Source organism: Achroia grisella, unplaced genomic scaffold (assembly GCF_030625045.1).
Source record: "Achroia grisella isolate CSIRO2021 unplaced genomic scaffold, CSIRO_AGI_Agris_v1 utg970, whole genome shotgun sequence".
Lineage (NCBI taxonomy): Eukaryota > Metazoa > Arthropoda > Insecta > Lepidoptera > Pyralidae > Achroia > Achroia grisella.
This window is the reverse complement of record NW_026713076.1, coordinates 401,916-418,806: the sequence shown is the minus strand read 5'-3', so window position 1 is coordinate 418,806 and position 16,891 is coordinate 401,916. Positions and strand designations below refer to the sequence as shown.

General features: G+C 35.4%; 2 protein-coding genes across 2 annotated transcripts in view; both read right to left on the bottom strand.

Annotated features, from left to right (window-relative positions):
• The window catches only part of LOC131854137 (rhomboid-related protein 1-like), a 46,467-nt gene that overhangs the window by 14,050 nt on the left and 15,526 nt on the right, over positions 1-16,891 (bottom strand). The window lies entirely within an intron of this gene.
• On the bottom strand, positions 12,929-13,702 carry LOC131854144 (uncharacterized). Its single transcript, XM_059205276.1, has one exon. The coding sequence runs from the start codon at positions 13,700-13,702 to the stop codon at positions 12,929-12,931; it is 774 nt and encodes a 257-aa protein (XP_059061259.1).

Here is a 16,891-nt window from a genome sequence, read left to right as displayed (position 1 = left end):
ACCTTTAAATGTTATTTGTTATATTAACTAATTAAAAATAATATTTCTAGGAAAATCCAAGTTGAGGTAATCTTAATTTGGACGATACAGGAAAAACTATGTAACATCCCACTATTGTATATATATCTATTAATATAACAGTAAATATTATTATATATTACTATAAATAACATCATTGTCAATTGTTGTAATAACAAATACGAATTGACGACCTCGGTGGTCTAGCGGTCTAGCATACCGCTTTACGACCGATGGTCGCGGGTTGGATTCCTCGCACGGCACAAACATTTGTATTCATGAGTATGATTGTTTGTATCGGTCTGGGTATTTTCTATGTATAATATGTATGTATTTAGGAAAAAAAAAATTATATATGTATTTATATCAGTTGTCTAGGACCAATAACACAAGCTTTAGCTAGCTTAACTTGGGTCTAGATGGCGCTGTGTGAATTGTCCTAAGATTATTATTATTATTATTATTATTAAATACCAAAATATTTTTTTTTATAATAAGTAGGTATATTAATACTTTATGAGACCATACAGACAGTTTCAACATCTTAATTTTATAATATTATTTCATACTAGCTGTACAGGCGACTTCGTTCACGTGGAATATAACTTTTTTTTTTTTAAAGTAGCCTTAGTTACTCCTTATTACATCAGCTACCTGCCAAAATGAGTCCCGTCAAAATCGGTCCAGCCATTTCAGAGATTAGCCGGAACAAACAGACAGACAGACAAAAAGTGTAAAAAATGTTATTTTGGTGTATGTACCGTATTTATATTCATATGCACGTAGTAAAAACTGATTATTTCAATATTACAAACAGACACTCCAATTTTATTTATATGTATAGATGTATGTTAGTCTGTATGGTATTTATAATATGGTCCTAGTATCCTGAAATACATGAATAAATAAATAATTCACACAGCGACACCTAATTCCAAGCAGAGCTTGTGTTTAGATACAACACAACTGACATAAAAAAATGAATACAAATATTTGTACTGTGCGATGAATTGTAACCGCGACCGTCGGAAGTAAGGCGATGTGCTAAACCGCAAGACCACCGAAGTCGAATAAAGAAACATATAAATATGTATATCTATACATATAAATAAAATTGGAGTGTCTGTTTGTAATATTGAAATAATCATTTGTTACTACATGCATATGAACATAAATACGGTACATATACCAAAATACATTTTTTTACAATTTTTGTCTGTCCGTCTGTTTGTTTGTTCCGACTAATCTCTGAAATGGTCGGGCCGATTTTGACGGGACTTTTTTTGGCAGGTAGCTGATGTAATAAAGAGTAACTTAGGCTACTTTTATTTAAGAAAAGTAAAGTTAAACTCCACGCGGACGAAGTCGCGTGAAGCTATTCTATACATATAAATAAAATTGGAGTGTCTGTTTGTAATATTGAAATAATCATTTGTTACTACATGCATATGAACATAAATACGGTACATATACCAAAATACATTTTTTTACAATTTTTGTCTGTCCGTCTGTTTGTTTGTTCCGACTAATCTCTGAAATGGTCGGGCCGATTTTGACGGGACTTTTTTTGGCAGGTAGCTGATGTAATAAAGAGTAACTTAGGCTACTTTTATTTAAGAAAAGTAAAGTTAAACTCCACGCGGACGAAGTCGCGTGAAGCTATTCTATACATATAAATAAAATTGGAGTGTCTGTTTGTAATATTGAAATAATCATTTGTTACTACATGCATATGAACATAAATACGGTACATATACCAAAATACATTTTTTTACAATTTTTGTCTGTCCGTCTGTTTGTTTGTTCCGACTAATCTCTGAAATGGTCGGGCCGATTTTGACGGGACTTTTTTTGGCAGGTAGCTGATGTAATAAAGAGTAACTTAGGCTACTTTTATTTAAGAAAAATAAAGTTAAACTCCACGCGGATGAAGTCGCGGATACAGCTAGTTTATATTCTGTTAATATTCTGATGTTCCAAGAACCCTGACATGTACGTGGAACATGTTTCATGTCACATCATGTCCAGGATACCCCTCATGGACACCGTTGATTTGTTCTATGTTTATTCTTGCTGATCTCTGAATCGCCTGGACTATAAATAAATAAAATTCTAGATTAAACGTAGCCTAAGTTACTCCTTATAACATTAGCTATCTGCGAATGAAAGTCCCGTCGAAATCGGTCCAGCCGTTTCTGATCTGACTATTCAAAAGTGCTTCAATGTAAGTTTATTTGAATAATGCACACCGTTGATTGTTTCCTTTTTATTTTTATTATTTTCGGACTACTCTGCTGTTGTACAGTAGGCAACAAAATATTGCTTACCTTATTATTGGTAGTGTGCATAATGACCTGTTCTTGTGAAGACTGTTCTTCGCTTATACCTGCCTCACCATCAGATGCTACGAGCATAGCTGGTGGCGACGAATCCATGTGTAATAGCGTGTTATGAGAAACAGACTTACAGGTTGCACATTTAAAGTGATATTTACACTTTCCACCATGTGAAAATAAACATATTTTACAAATATTATTATTATTTCCAAAATCAACGCCTTTATGAACAGAATAAAATGAACTGAGGACAGTTATAAAGCCTATGACTCTGAGCACATAACTTACAAGGAATGTTGAAATGTTTCTTGTCTGCTGACTGTACATAATTATTTACACATTTACTTTTAGGTGGTTCTAACCCACACGATTCGAAAGCAACAGCTCTTTTATCTAAAAACAACAGTAGATCCGACATTGTGGGTTTGACAGTATGGTCTCTCTCGCAGTGATAGAGTTTGACTGTAAACGGATCAATTTTTCTACAAATAATATTAACTAGTAATGAGTCCCAGTATTCTGTGTGCTCGTTTACATTTTTTGGCGCAGCTGGCCTTTACAGCTTCACCGGACGATAGGGGGCGAGTGCAGATGGCACTCCAAACCAAAGAAGGACTTATGATAATGTAATAGGGCTGATTACAAGCTGTGGTCTTGTTACATGCGTCCTCGCGTATGTCTCTGGGCAGTGCCTGAATATCAGTGGTTTGCTGCTTGTATGCTGCAAACAATACACTGAGGTGCTGCCTTTTTACGTATGGGCTATGCACACACACACTACGTTACTCATACCGTTTTTTGTTATCTGTATTGCATTTTATTTTATCTGTATAATTGTTGTGTATTGTATTTTGTTTGACTTCACTAATGTAATGTGTATATCTGTTTTATTTTTGTTCTTATTATTACAGTGCCTTTTGTGTGTGTTGTGCCTTTAACGTGAATAAAATTTTTATCTATCTATCTTATGGAGCGGCTGAAGGCCAACTCCCGCCTGACGAATACGACTTTAGTCTGAGAGCACCGCTAAGGGTTCGAACCTCGGCTTAGGCCGTCGTAATATATGTCAATGTAAATATATGTAATGGTCACCCAATAGTCGAAATTCGACTATAAAAAATATTTTTTTTGTAGTCGAAATTCGCTATAATTTTTTTTTCTGATGACAGGAGGGGTCGTGAGAGTAAACACACAGACTAGTTGACGCTAACTCTCGCCTGACGGATACGACTTTAGTCTGAGGGCACCGCTAGGGGTTCGAACCTCGGCTCAGGCCGTCGTAATTTCGATTCCCGTTTGAATTGGACGGGGGATCGATCGAAGGGGTGATTTTTCGTGCGGAAAATTCCTCATGCAGTCTCAACTCTTCAGGGGTTGATTGTACGGGTACTGCTTGTAGGGACTGGTCTGCTCTAATCACTACGACTGATTTAATCTTATTGTGTATTTTTTTGACTCTAATGAATTAGTGCTAGTTGGTAGATTGCATTCACACATATCAACTTACAAATGTAAAGTTTCAACAATTATTTGAAATATAAAAATTTCAGTTTTTTGCTCTTTCTTCTTGAATGAGCGGTAGATTATAAAAAAATGTAACTATTAAAAAGTACTTAAATTGAAATTTATTTGAATTCATCCCCACCTAGAACCTAAGTGGTCTCGGACAGCGCGGTTTCAGAGCTTCCTTCCGCGTACACTTAGATTGTGGAATGAACTACCTGCCGAGGTTTTCTCACGAGACTACAGTATGGGGTTTTTCAAGAAGGGTATATTAAAGTTTCTTAAGGGTCGGCAACGCGCATGCGACACCCCTGGTGTTTCAGGCGTCCATAGGCTACGGTAACCATTTACCATCAGATGGGCCGTATGCTTGTTTGCCAGCATCGTAGTATAAAAAAATATTTCTATTTGATTCTGCTGTGGCCATGACTCTTAGTCATCCACTCCATGTCATTCCTGATACCCTAATTTCACTACCCCATCTTGCCTACGTATTTGGCAGTTGAGAGACACGTCATTCCTGATACCCTAATTCCCCGACCCCATGCCTACCTACTTGGCAGTTGAGAGACACGGCATTCCTAATACCCTAATTCCACTACCCCATGCCTACCTACTTGGCAGTTGAGAGACACAGCATTCCTGATACCCTAATTCCCCGACCCCATGCCTACCTACTTGGCAGTTGAGAGGCACGGCATTCCTAATACCCTAATTCCACTACTCCATGCCTACCTACTTGGCAGTTGAGAGACACGGCATTCCTGATACCCTAATTCCACTACCCCATGCTTACCTACTTGGTAGTTGAGAGACACGGCATTCCTGATACCCTAATTTCACTACCCCATCTTGCCTACCTACTTGGCAGTTGAGAGACAGAAATAAACAGCAGACTATACAAAATGTGCAGTAAATATTTGCTCTACTGAATGTTTTGGCAGGTAAGCTTGATGATGTAACATCAACAAACTTCGATTTATGCGGCGATTGGGGCAATCTCAAGGTCGATCTGAAATAGCAGCACTACGGTTTATGTATTCTACGATGGATAACATTGTTTTATTGCTTTCCGCAGGGATGTTAAAAATTTCAGCATTCTTCATTATTTTTTTTTGTCCAAAAATTCTCATCTCCCCTCTTAAGGAGAGGAGATGGCAACATACCCCCGGCAGAAGCACAGTCGGCCGGAGTTCAGGGCCCCAAGGAGAGAAACCGGCGTACAATGCGGGCAGAATCTAACAGCACCGCTTTCTGCATCTTTCCCGGGAGTGAGCCGCCCCGGAATCCCAACCGTCTGAGATGTTGTTCCAGACTGGTTGGGATAAGACCGTTCACCGACATAACGATTGGAATGATTTCGGTGGACATCACCCCCCACATTTCGGTCACCTCGTGAGCCAGGTCGAGATACTTTCTCTTTTTCTCAGTTTCGGCTTTCACGAGGTTCTCGTCGTGCGGTATGGTGATGTCCACCAAAAACACCCTCGAAAGTGCCCGATCCATCACCACGATATCAGGTTTGTTCGCAAGAACGGTCCTGTCCGTGATGATGGATCGGTCCCAGTAGAGCTTGACGCTGTCGCTTTCGAGGACCGGCTGGGGCTCGTACTTATAGTACGGCAACCTCTCATTCGCGAGGCCGTACTTCAGAGCTAGTTCTTGATGGAGTATTTTGGCTACCTGGTTGTGTCTGTGCAAGTACTCAGTGTTATTACTTGCTGCACCCACAACTTCGTCCGCGTGGAAAATAACTTCATTTTTCTAAAATAAAAGTAGCCTAAGTTACTCCTTATTACATCAGCTACCTGCCAGAAAAAGTCCCGTTAAAATCGGTCCAGCCATTTCAGAGATTAGCCGGAACAAACAGACCGACAGACAGACAGACAAAAATTGTAAAAAGTAGTTTTTTGGTGTGAGTACCGTATTTATATTCATGTGCATGTAGTAAAAAACGGTTTTTTCAATATTACAAATAGACACTCCAATTTTATTTATATGTATAGATTATTGTTTTTATCATATATATATTTTATATATCTCCATATCTCTAAGGTATATGAGGATGCTGAAAGTGGAGACGACAGAGATTTCCGTACAATACGGTATGTGTTGAGAATGACGACTTTTTGTAATAGGTCTATTGTAGAGGGATCTGCAACGTGTCTAGGTGTTTGATAAGACTTCTTGGTATAATTCCTGTGGATGACAAAACTATGAATCTGACAGAGAGGCAATTCAAATCTTATATTAAACAATTTTTATGTAAGAAAGCCTATTACAGGATAGACGAATTCATTGACGACAACATATCAAGTAAATAATTAGTTTATTAGCATAGAACGTTAGAATTTGTTTATCTCATTGCTTTCTTGATTTAATTATTTTAGACATATGAAAGCGTAGCGGTTTTTGTATTGATTGCCGCATGCATTCTTATGTGAAATGTGAATACTATAACTATCAGATAATAATAATAATAATAATCCCAGGACAATTCACACAGCGCCATCTAGACCCAAGTTAAGCTAGCTAAAGCTTGTGTTATGAGTCCTAGACAACTGATACAAATACATAGATTTTTTTTTCGTAAATAAATACATATTATACATAGAAAATACCCAGACCGATACAAACAATCATATTCATGAATACAAATGTTTGTGCTGTGCGAGGAATCGTACCCGCGACCATCGGTCGTAAAGCGGTAGACTGGACCGCTAGACCACCGAGGTCGTCAGATGGCAATTGTGAGTAGCTATTATTCTTATTCTTCTCTCTATCGTCTTATTTTCTGTGCTTTTGCTGTTTTTTTCCACACTTACGCGCCGAAACCAAAGAAGTGCAGTGTGTGGGTGTGTGTGTGTGTATGTATTATTATTATTATTATTATCATCGTCTCTCTCTCTCTCAGCTTTTGCTGGTAAAGGCACAAAATGTAAAGTTAGAATGGCAACCCTGGCTATACATTTACTGCGCAAACGTGAATACACTCCACATTATAGTTAATGTAACAAATCAACTGAAGTATGATCCATTATCTATTTATTATATCGAGTTATTTTAATTTAATTGTAACGGTAGATAATCTCGGTGGTCTAGCGGTCTAGCATACCGCTTTACGACCGATGGTCGCGGCTTCGATTCCTCGCACGGCACAAACATTTGTATTCATGAGTATGATTGTTTGTATCGGTCTGGGTATTTTCTATGTATAATATGTATGTATTTACGAAAAAACAAATTATCTATGTATTTGTATCAGTTGTCTAGGACCCATAACACAAGCTTTAGCTAGCTTAACTTGGGTCTAGATGGCACTGTGTGAATTGTCAAAAAAAAAAGATATTGATATATGGGTTTGACGGCCCCGGTGGTCTAGCGGTTTAGCATACCCGTCTTACATCCGATGGTCGTGGGTTCGATTCCTCGTATTATATTATATATATTTATATTCATGAGTATGATTGTTTGTGTCGGTCTGGGTGTTTTCCATGTCTAATATGTATGTATATTTGTATCAGTTATTTAGTACCCATAACACAAGCTTTACCTTAATTTGGCGCTGTGTAAATTATCCAGAGACAAGAAAGTTGAAGAAGTTGATTTACGGATGTTGTTAAATATTCTTATATCGCGTATAAAATATTATAAAACAATCATACTCATGAATATAAATGTTTGTATCGTGCGAGGAATCGAACCCACAATCATCGGAAGTAAGGTAAACTAAACCTGTAGACTACCGAGGCCGTTATACTATATGAAAAGTGTAAATAAATATATGAATAATCAAGTATTATATATATTACATAATGTAACACATGTAGGTAGTATGAATACCTACACACTTAGTTATGAGATATGAAACATGTACAAACATATAGTTAATTAAATATATAATAAATACCATACAGACTAACATACATCTATACATATAAATAAAATTAGACTGTCTGTTTGTAATATTGAAATAACAATTTTTTACTACATACATATGAATATATATACAAAATAACATTTTTTACAATTTTTATCTGTCTGTATGTTTGTTCCGGCTCATCTCTGAAATGGCTAGACCGATTTGGACGGGACTTTTTTTGGTATGTAGCTAATGTAATAAGGAGTATCTTAGACTACATTTATTTTAGAAAAATAAAGTTAATATCCACGCAGACGAAGTCGTGGGAGCAGCTAGTATATTATATAATATACAACGTGTAGTATTAATACCTACACACTTATTTATAAGATATGAAACAATTATATAGTTAACTAGCTGTTGCCCCGACTTCGTCCGCGTGGAATTTAACTTTATTTTTCTAAAATGATAGAATTTTTCTAAAATAATAGTGTCGAAGAATTTATTCAATACATACAATACCATACATAATTATATGTGTCAGTAAGTCCAATGAAATATTTATATCAATTTAATTATTGATTATTATTGTTTAATTAGAATGATATCACATATAAACTGTATACACTGAACATTATGTGTAATCTACATATATATATAACTCAAAGGTGACTTGACATAGTGATCTATCAATGCACAGCCCAAACCACTGGACGGATCGGGCTGAAATTTGTCATGCAGGTAGATGTTATGACGTAGGCATCCGCTAGGAAAGGATTATGACTAACTCTACCCCCAAGGGGATAAAATAGGGGATGAAAGTTTGTATGAAACTTTGTCAATTTTAAACCGATCGGGCTGAGACTTTGCATGCATAAAGCTACTATAACGTAGGCATCCCCTAAGAAAGGATTTTGACAAATTTCACCCCCAAGGGTAGTATATAGTATTATTACCACCCTAGTATTATATATATTGTAAACTTGAAAGTTCGTGAGTATGAATGGATGCATGAAGCTACTATGACGTAGGCATCGCCCAAGAAATTATTTTGATTTGAAATTAACGCGAGCGAAGCCGCGTGCAAAAGCTAGTATTATATATATCTAGGAGCACTGTATGGATCATCATATGGATTGTACTGTACTACGTAATATAATAAATGATTATCATCATTATAATTGATTTGCCGCAAGGTGTTAAGTCGCACTTTTATTTATGTATTTGTGAATTATGTTATGTATGTTCGTATAAAGGAGACGTCAATCAAACAACTGTGCTGAGCTATGACTGCTTTATTTCTAATATCATTCTAATTAAGTACCTCCCATATTATAATAATCAAAGTACCCACAATCCCCTTATCAAAATTAAATTTTCGCAGTAAATTTTACAAATAATTTTTTTTTTATATCATATAACAAAATGTTTATCATATAACAATAATTGGATCCATAAAAAAAAATAAGATACAACTTATTATTTCTAGAATCATCTATATCATATATCAATAATTTATCTATTCATGTTTTGAAATATAAATACATGCAAATAGATATTCAATTAATTATAAAAACTTAATATAAATTGATAAATTTAAATTAGAATAATAATACTATTGAATTGAATACAATAAAGAACATAAAAAAAATCTAAACAAATATTATTATTACAACGTAAGTAACTTGATTTAATACAATTCAATAGCATACATAGGTATTTATTATTTCATCATGCAGTTCATAATTAAGATTTTACATATTTATTTTCTATGAAAAATGAATTAAACAATATAAAATTTAGACTATTATTTAAATATCAATAAATTACATTTAACAGTAGGAAACAGGTGTACGTGTTACTCTTAATTGTTGTCATGTCCTATCAATATCATGACCTTGAAGCGTTTTCCGCGGAGAATCCCCACCGATCAGGAGGCCGAACTATCCTGCCGAAACGAGTACGATAACAATTATTATAATCTAATGGTGGATGGTCAGGTGACGGTACGTTGGAAGTGGCCGTAGGCATTATATCATCGTAAGAGGGATAACTTATGGTAACATCCCTACTATTCGAATCTATTATAATGTGTTTTCTATTGCGCCTAATTATACTCCCTGAAAGTAACGTTATGCAATAAGATCTTGGATCTACTATGCCTGAAATTGTACCTGGTATCCAGCAATTGTTCAGACGAGTTTTCACTTTCTGTCCAATACAAAGTGGCTTTAATAATCTCGCAGTTCTGTCGTACACGAGTTTTTGCGAATTTTGCCGAGTTTTAAGTTTCTTAATGACATCGTGGTTTATCTTTGGCCTATACATATTTGGATTACAAGGAATAATACTGCGTAGCTTTCTATTATAAAATAACTCTGCGGGTGACGGTATATCCTTACTAATCGGTGTATTTAGAAACTCTAGTACTGCCAAATTAAAGTCAGTACGATTATGCAACGTTTTTTTCATGATGTTTTTAACCGTTTGGATCGCGCGCTCGACTTGTCCGTTTGACTGTGCATACCTAGGCGAAGACGTCACGTGGTCAAAATTCCATTGACGAGCGAAATCTCTAAATGACATCGACGAGAACTCTGGTCCGTTATCAGACATTATGATCTCTGGAATACCAACTCTGCTAAAAATTAATTTTAATTTATTGATTACATGATTTGAAGTTTGATTTTGTAATTCAATTATTTCAAAATATTTGCTATAATAATCTATTATTATTAAAAATGTTTTATTACTAAAGTGAAATAAATCTACTCCAACTTTATACCAAGCTCTCTCAGGTATCTCATGAGGAATTAACGGCTCTTTAGTATTTTGATTTTTATATGTTAAACACGACTGACAATTTGATAAAAAATCTTGTAACTGTGATGTCATATTCGGCCAGTACATGGTTTCTCGTGCTCTAAGTTTACACTTCTCGATTCCTAAATGTCCTATGTGTATCTTTTCAAGCATCTCCCGGCGCATACAGTTAGGTATAACCACCCGAGATCCCTTCCAAATTATGCCAAAATTTACAGACAATTCATCCCTGCTATCCCAATAACATTTTAATCTGTCTTCTAGCTTACTTTTATCTGACGGCCATCCCTTTCGTATTATACTAATTAACGCCTGTGAGACATCGTCATTTTTAGTATATTTCTGAATTTTTAAAAAATGAGAGTCACACAACGGATTACTTGCAGTTACCATACACACTTGCGCTTGGGTTTCATAGTAATCGCGCGCGGCGGTGGGGGGGTCAGAGTTTGTAGCGACGGCACGGGACAGCGCATCTGCAATGTACAGGTACTTGCCTGGTTTGTACACGAGTGTAAACGAGTACGGTTGCAATCGTAATAACATTCGTTGCAGACGGGCGGGGGCATTTGCTAATGGTTTCTTTATAATGCTCACTAGTGGCTTGTGGTCGGTTTCAATCGTTATATCTGAGCGGCCGTATATATACGTATAGAACTTCTCACAAGCGAAAACACATGCATAAAGTTCTTTCTCGATTTGAGCGTACGATTGCTCGGTTTTCGTTAGGGATTTCGAGGCGTAACACACCGGGTTATTATTTTGCATTAAACAGGCACCTAAACCGTTTTTACTCGCGTCTACAGTTATCACTACTGGTATGTTTATGTCATAAAATTTTAAAACAGGTGGGTTAACTAAAAAATGCTTTAAGTTTTCATAACATTTTTGGTGACGATCGTCCCAATGCCACTCAATTTCTTTTTTTAATAGTTCACGTAAAATATAAGTTTTTTCAGACAAATTTGGAATAAAGGTACCAACGTAAGTAACTAAACCAAGAAATCGTTCAACATCTTTTACATTTGTAGGTGTAGGCATATTTTTTATTGCAGAAATTCGCGTGTCATCAGGTTTTATTCCATTTTTACTAATTTTATGGCCAAGATACGTTATTTCCGACATCCCTATTTTGCATTTGTCTCTGTTGAGTTTTATATTTATTTCAGCACATCGTTTTAATACAGCTCGTAATCTTTTATCATGAATTTCTAAAGTGGGACCATGAACTAATAAATCATCAATGAATAATACAACCCCTTCCAAGTCATCAAAATGCTCATACAGTCGTTTATGAAATATTTCGGATGCTGATGAGATACCAAACGGCATTCTCAAAAACTTATAACGACCTAGCGCCGAATTAAAAGTGCACAAGTCCGAACTATCTTTTTGTAGCTTTAATTGCCAAAAACTATGTTTTGCATCAAGAGTACTAAAATAATTTGACCCTGAAAGGTTCGCAGTTACCTCTTCGTAAGTAAAGTAGGGAGTTTAAAGTGTTCTCTTTTTATCGCTTTGTTTAGGTCCCGTGGGTCTAAACATATACGCAAATCACCATTTGTTTTTCTAACTACAGTCATACTATTTACCCAATCTGTGGGTCCCTCTACTTTGGCAATAATTCCATTTTTCTCCATATCTAAAAGTTTATTTTTTATTTTGTCCTTTAGCGCTAATGGCAACTTCCTAGGTGCATGAATGACTGGAGACACGTCGTCTCTTAATTTTATTTGATACTCGCCCGGTAGACACCCTATACCTTCAAATACGGCGGGAAACTCATTTAAAATATTTTGACTGCTGATGGACGGATGTTGATTAATTGACAATTTTCGTTTTAATAAATAAAGCTCCTCACAAGATTTTCTACCTAACACAGGGGGCGACTCAACATCAACAATAATAAATTGTAAATAATAAAAAATATCTTTATGTAAAACCTTTAAAAAACATTTACCTAAAACTTTAATTTCATTTCCTGAATAGCCATGCAATTTCATTGATGTATTTGTTAATTGAATTTCGTATATTTTTAGCATATAAAGTAATTTTTTAGGTAATACATTTACGTCCGCGCCGGTATCCAGTTTAAAATTAATAATTTGGCCACTAATTTCTAAGTCTACCGACCAGTCATCACTTTTATTATTTATAGAAAAAATTACCTGATCTGATGAGTCATCCCTCACGGCGTAAATATAATTTGTACACATTCTTGCATAGTGATGTAATTTTCCACATTTATTGCAATATTTTCCATATGCAGAACACTCATTACGTCTGTGCATTAATCCACAACTTTTACACTTAATGAACTCAAGATGTGACCTTTGAACTGGCGACACTACTTTTGTAGGACGTGATCTGTTATTGTTTTGTGAGTTCACTGAAGTATTAGTACGATAACGTGTATTTGAAAACGCGACACCAGCAGCGTAACGCCGATCCAAGGCGGGAAAGGGGGTTGCTCGCTCGACGAACGCCAGCTTCCATCGCTGCTTCGAACCCGTTGTTTATTACTACGTTTCACCATGTCTGCCCTCACTGATTGATTATTCTCCATATTTTGTGCAATTGTATGTATCTGATGGCTGCTGCATTTATTTTGAATGTTCGCTGCTTGCATACGAGACATTTCAGCTAGTCTACAAATTTCCAATGCTTTCGATAGATTTATTTCCGGTTCCCTCAATAATCGTTCCGAAAGGGCCACGTCACTAAGCCCACATATCAATCTGCTGCATATTAAATCGTCCCTTAAATCTCTTAACTCACACGTAGATGCAATCTTGTTTAGCTCAAATACATACTGTTCGACGGACTCAAATTCTTTTTGATCCCGTTTGAAAAATTTTTGTCGTTCCACCGCCAAGTTCTTTTTCGGTATAAAAAATGCATCAAATAACCTTAATAATTCCGTTACATTCTTGTATTCTGTAGTAAATTGTTCACTAACTTCTCTGCATTTATCTCCAATGACATGCAATAGAATATTAATTTGTACTTTGTCACTCTTCTTTGATATTTCACACGCCTCATAGTAGATATTAAAAGATTTCTTCCAACGCTCCCATTCTCGACTCAAATTTCCGGAAGTGACATTAGTCAGACTATTTTCAAAATCAAATGGCTGTGGAGGTGTAAAGGCAAGCTCCATTTTAATTCACGAACACACGCACTAAGTCTGTTCACTATTCAAAGTTTAAGAGCTATATGTATAATATTTACTTTTTGACCGACTGCGCCATGTTATGTATGTTCGTATAAAGGAGACGTCAATCAAACAACTGTGCTGAGCTATGACTGCTTTATTTCTAATATCATTCTAATTAAGTACCTCCCATATTATAATAATCAAAGTACCCACAAATTAGTTTTAATAATAATAGGTTTCTCTCCCTGGGGCCCTGAACCCCGGCCAAATGTGCTTCTACCGGGGGTATATTGCCATCTCCTCTCCTTAAGAGGAGAGATGAGAATATTTGGAAAAAAAAAAAAATATCAGGACAATTCACACAGCTCCATCTAGACCCAAGTTAAGCTAGCTAGAGCTTGTGTTATGGGTACTAGATAACTGATACATATACATAGATATTTTTTTTTTGTAAATACATACATATTATACATAGAAAACACCCAGACCGATACAAACGATCATACTCATGAATACAAATGTTTGTGCCGTGCGAGGAATCGAACCCGCGGCCATCGGTCGTAAAGCGGTGTGCTTGACCGCTAGACCACCGAGGTCGTCAGTTTTAATAAATAAATAAAGAAATAATTAGTCTGATAAAAAACCATATTAATATCACGGCCTCAGTTTGTAAACAGTTACTTTGAGTTTACAAATACCTGTCTTATCCTTATTTCCGATGGTCGCGAGTTCGATTCCTTGCACGGCACTAACATTTATATTCATGAGTATGATTGTTTGTATCGATCTTTGTGTTTAAAAAAAAATTAAAATATTTGGTTCAATGTTAGACCTAGACACCTGTAGGTAAACTTTCTTAACAAATTAACTAACCAGCGAAATGTGAACATGTGTAGGTTACTAGAACATCTTTATTGTACATTGCTTCTGACTATACCATCTGTAATAGCAGTCGTAGTTATATCATTACTGTTATATCCCCATGTTTCAATCTACAATCTGAATTCTGCATATTATTCAAATTCAAATACAAATTCAAAAATCATTTATTCAGGTAGGACATTTTAGCCGCTTATGAACTTAAATTTTTTCCATATCGTCCAATTCAGTATATAGATCCAATCCAATTGAGAAGAACTGGCAAGAAACTCAATTGAATTACTCTATTTAAATGCCAGTTCATTTACAATGTATATTTATATAGGTGTCTATGTCTAACATTAAATGAAAATCCCGTGCATGAACAACTATTGCCATGCACGCTCGTCATTCAAGTAATCGTTTAGTGAGTAATAGGCCTTGCTCAGTAAATATGATTTAACAGATGTTTCAAATTTATTTAAGGATAATTCCAATAGATCCTTTGGTACGAGTATCTTATTTTAAATTGTATTTTTATAAAAGATAGCTGCAATTGTTTCGAATGTACACAAATTTAAATTTATTTTAATAAATAATAATAATAATTTTTACAAACCGATTAGACCGATATTTTTTTTTTATTCCCTTTTATTTGTTTCACCGTTTTTTTTTTAATGTATATATTTTGATTTATTTTAAATCTTAGGCTCCCGCTGCGATTTAACCGATATTTATAGTACACATATTCACGTAAAAATATAAATTACCGGTGAAAGCCGAGAAAAAAATTAATAATAATAATAATCTCAGGACAATTCACACAGCGCCATCTAGACCCAAGTTAAGCTAGCTAAAGCTTGTGTTATGGGTACTAGACAACTGATACATATACATAGATAATTTTTTTTGGTAAATACATACATATTATACATAGAAAACACCCAGACCGATACAAACAAACATATTCATGAATGCAAATGTTTGTGCCGTGCGAGGAATTGAACCATCGGTCGTAAAGCGGTGTACTAGACCGCTAGACCACCGAGGTCGTAGATAATATATGTATAAATTTGTATTCTAATATATATATATATAAATATGTACTCACCAATATAACACAATAACTTTAATTCCACGAAATAAAGATCGTAACGAATTATTCCAACCTTAACTTCGTTGAATCGCACGTTTGCACGCGCCTATATATATAATGGGAATGATAAGAATACGCTGATAGGCTGATAGCAGAGTGGCGAATCTATACTTAATGATGAATATTATCAGAAACTAGACAGTGATACTAAAGGTATCTAAGATTAGGCTAGAGACGAAAGTGCACTCGTTGTTAGACGACATCGGTGGTGTAGCGGTCTAGCACACCGCTTTACGACCGATGGTCGCGGGTTCGATTCCTCGCACGGCAAAAACATTTGTATTCATGAGTATGATTTGTGTCGGTCTGCTTGTTTTCTATGTATAATATGTATGTATTTACAAAAAAAAAAATATCTTTGTATATGTATCAGTTGTCTAGTACCTATAACACAAGCTTTAGTTAGCTTAACTTGGGTCTAGATGGCGCTGTGTGAATTGTCCTGAGATTTTTATATATATTTTATATATCTCCGTTTTGATAGGGGTAATACATTGTTACTAAAGTTATTTAAGATTACACTAAAGACGAAAATGCACTCATTATTAGACGACATCGGTGATCTAGTGGTTTAGCACGCCTTACTTCCGATGGTCAAGAATTTGATTCCTCGCACGATGCAATCAGCGCAGACTATCAGCGCTGCAGTTATCTGTAGCATTATGCTGAGTTGGCTACCTTTTCACTTTTGCGGCACATAAACTCACCTACATTTCTTTTATTAATTCGTGTTTTTTCTGTATCTCATGTATGTTATGTGTCTGTAACTGTGAATAAAAAACTTATCTATCTATTTGTTTATGAAACATGTGTATTCATCAGTATGATTGTTTGTGTAGATCTTGGTGTTTTCTATATATAACTAGTTACTCGCTCCGGTCTGACAGGATGTACATGTATTATATATATAAACCTTCCTCTTGAATCACTCGTTTCTATTAAAAAAGCCGCTTCAAAATCCGTTGCGTAGTTTTAAAGATTTAAGCATACAATTATATAAGGACGGACAGTCAGCGACTGTGACTTTGTTCTGTGCTATGTAATGATTTTTGTCATGTAAAACTAGAATTTATATTTGTTTTCCTGGCTGTTTTATCTGTTATGTTAGGATATATTACACTATGTGGAGTGCATGTTGTTAATAATTGATATAAAACGCTTCCTTTGCAAAAAAAGCT

Bases quoted from the DNA above. Each gene is read 5' to 3' on its own strand.
- LOC131854144 (XM_059205276.1), bottom strand. From the start codon at position 13,702: ATGGAGCTTGCCTTTACACCTCCACAGCCATTTGATTTTGAAAATAGT.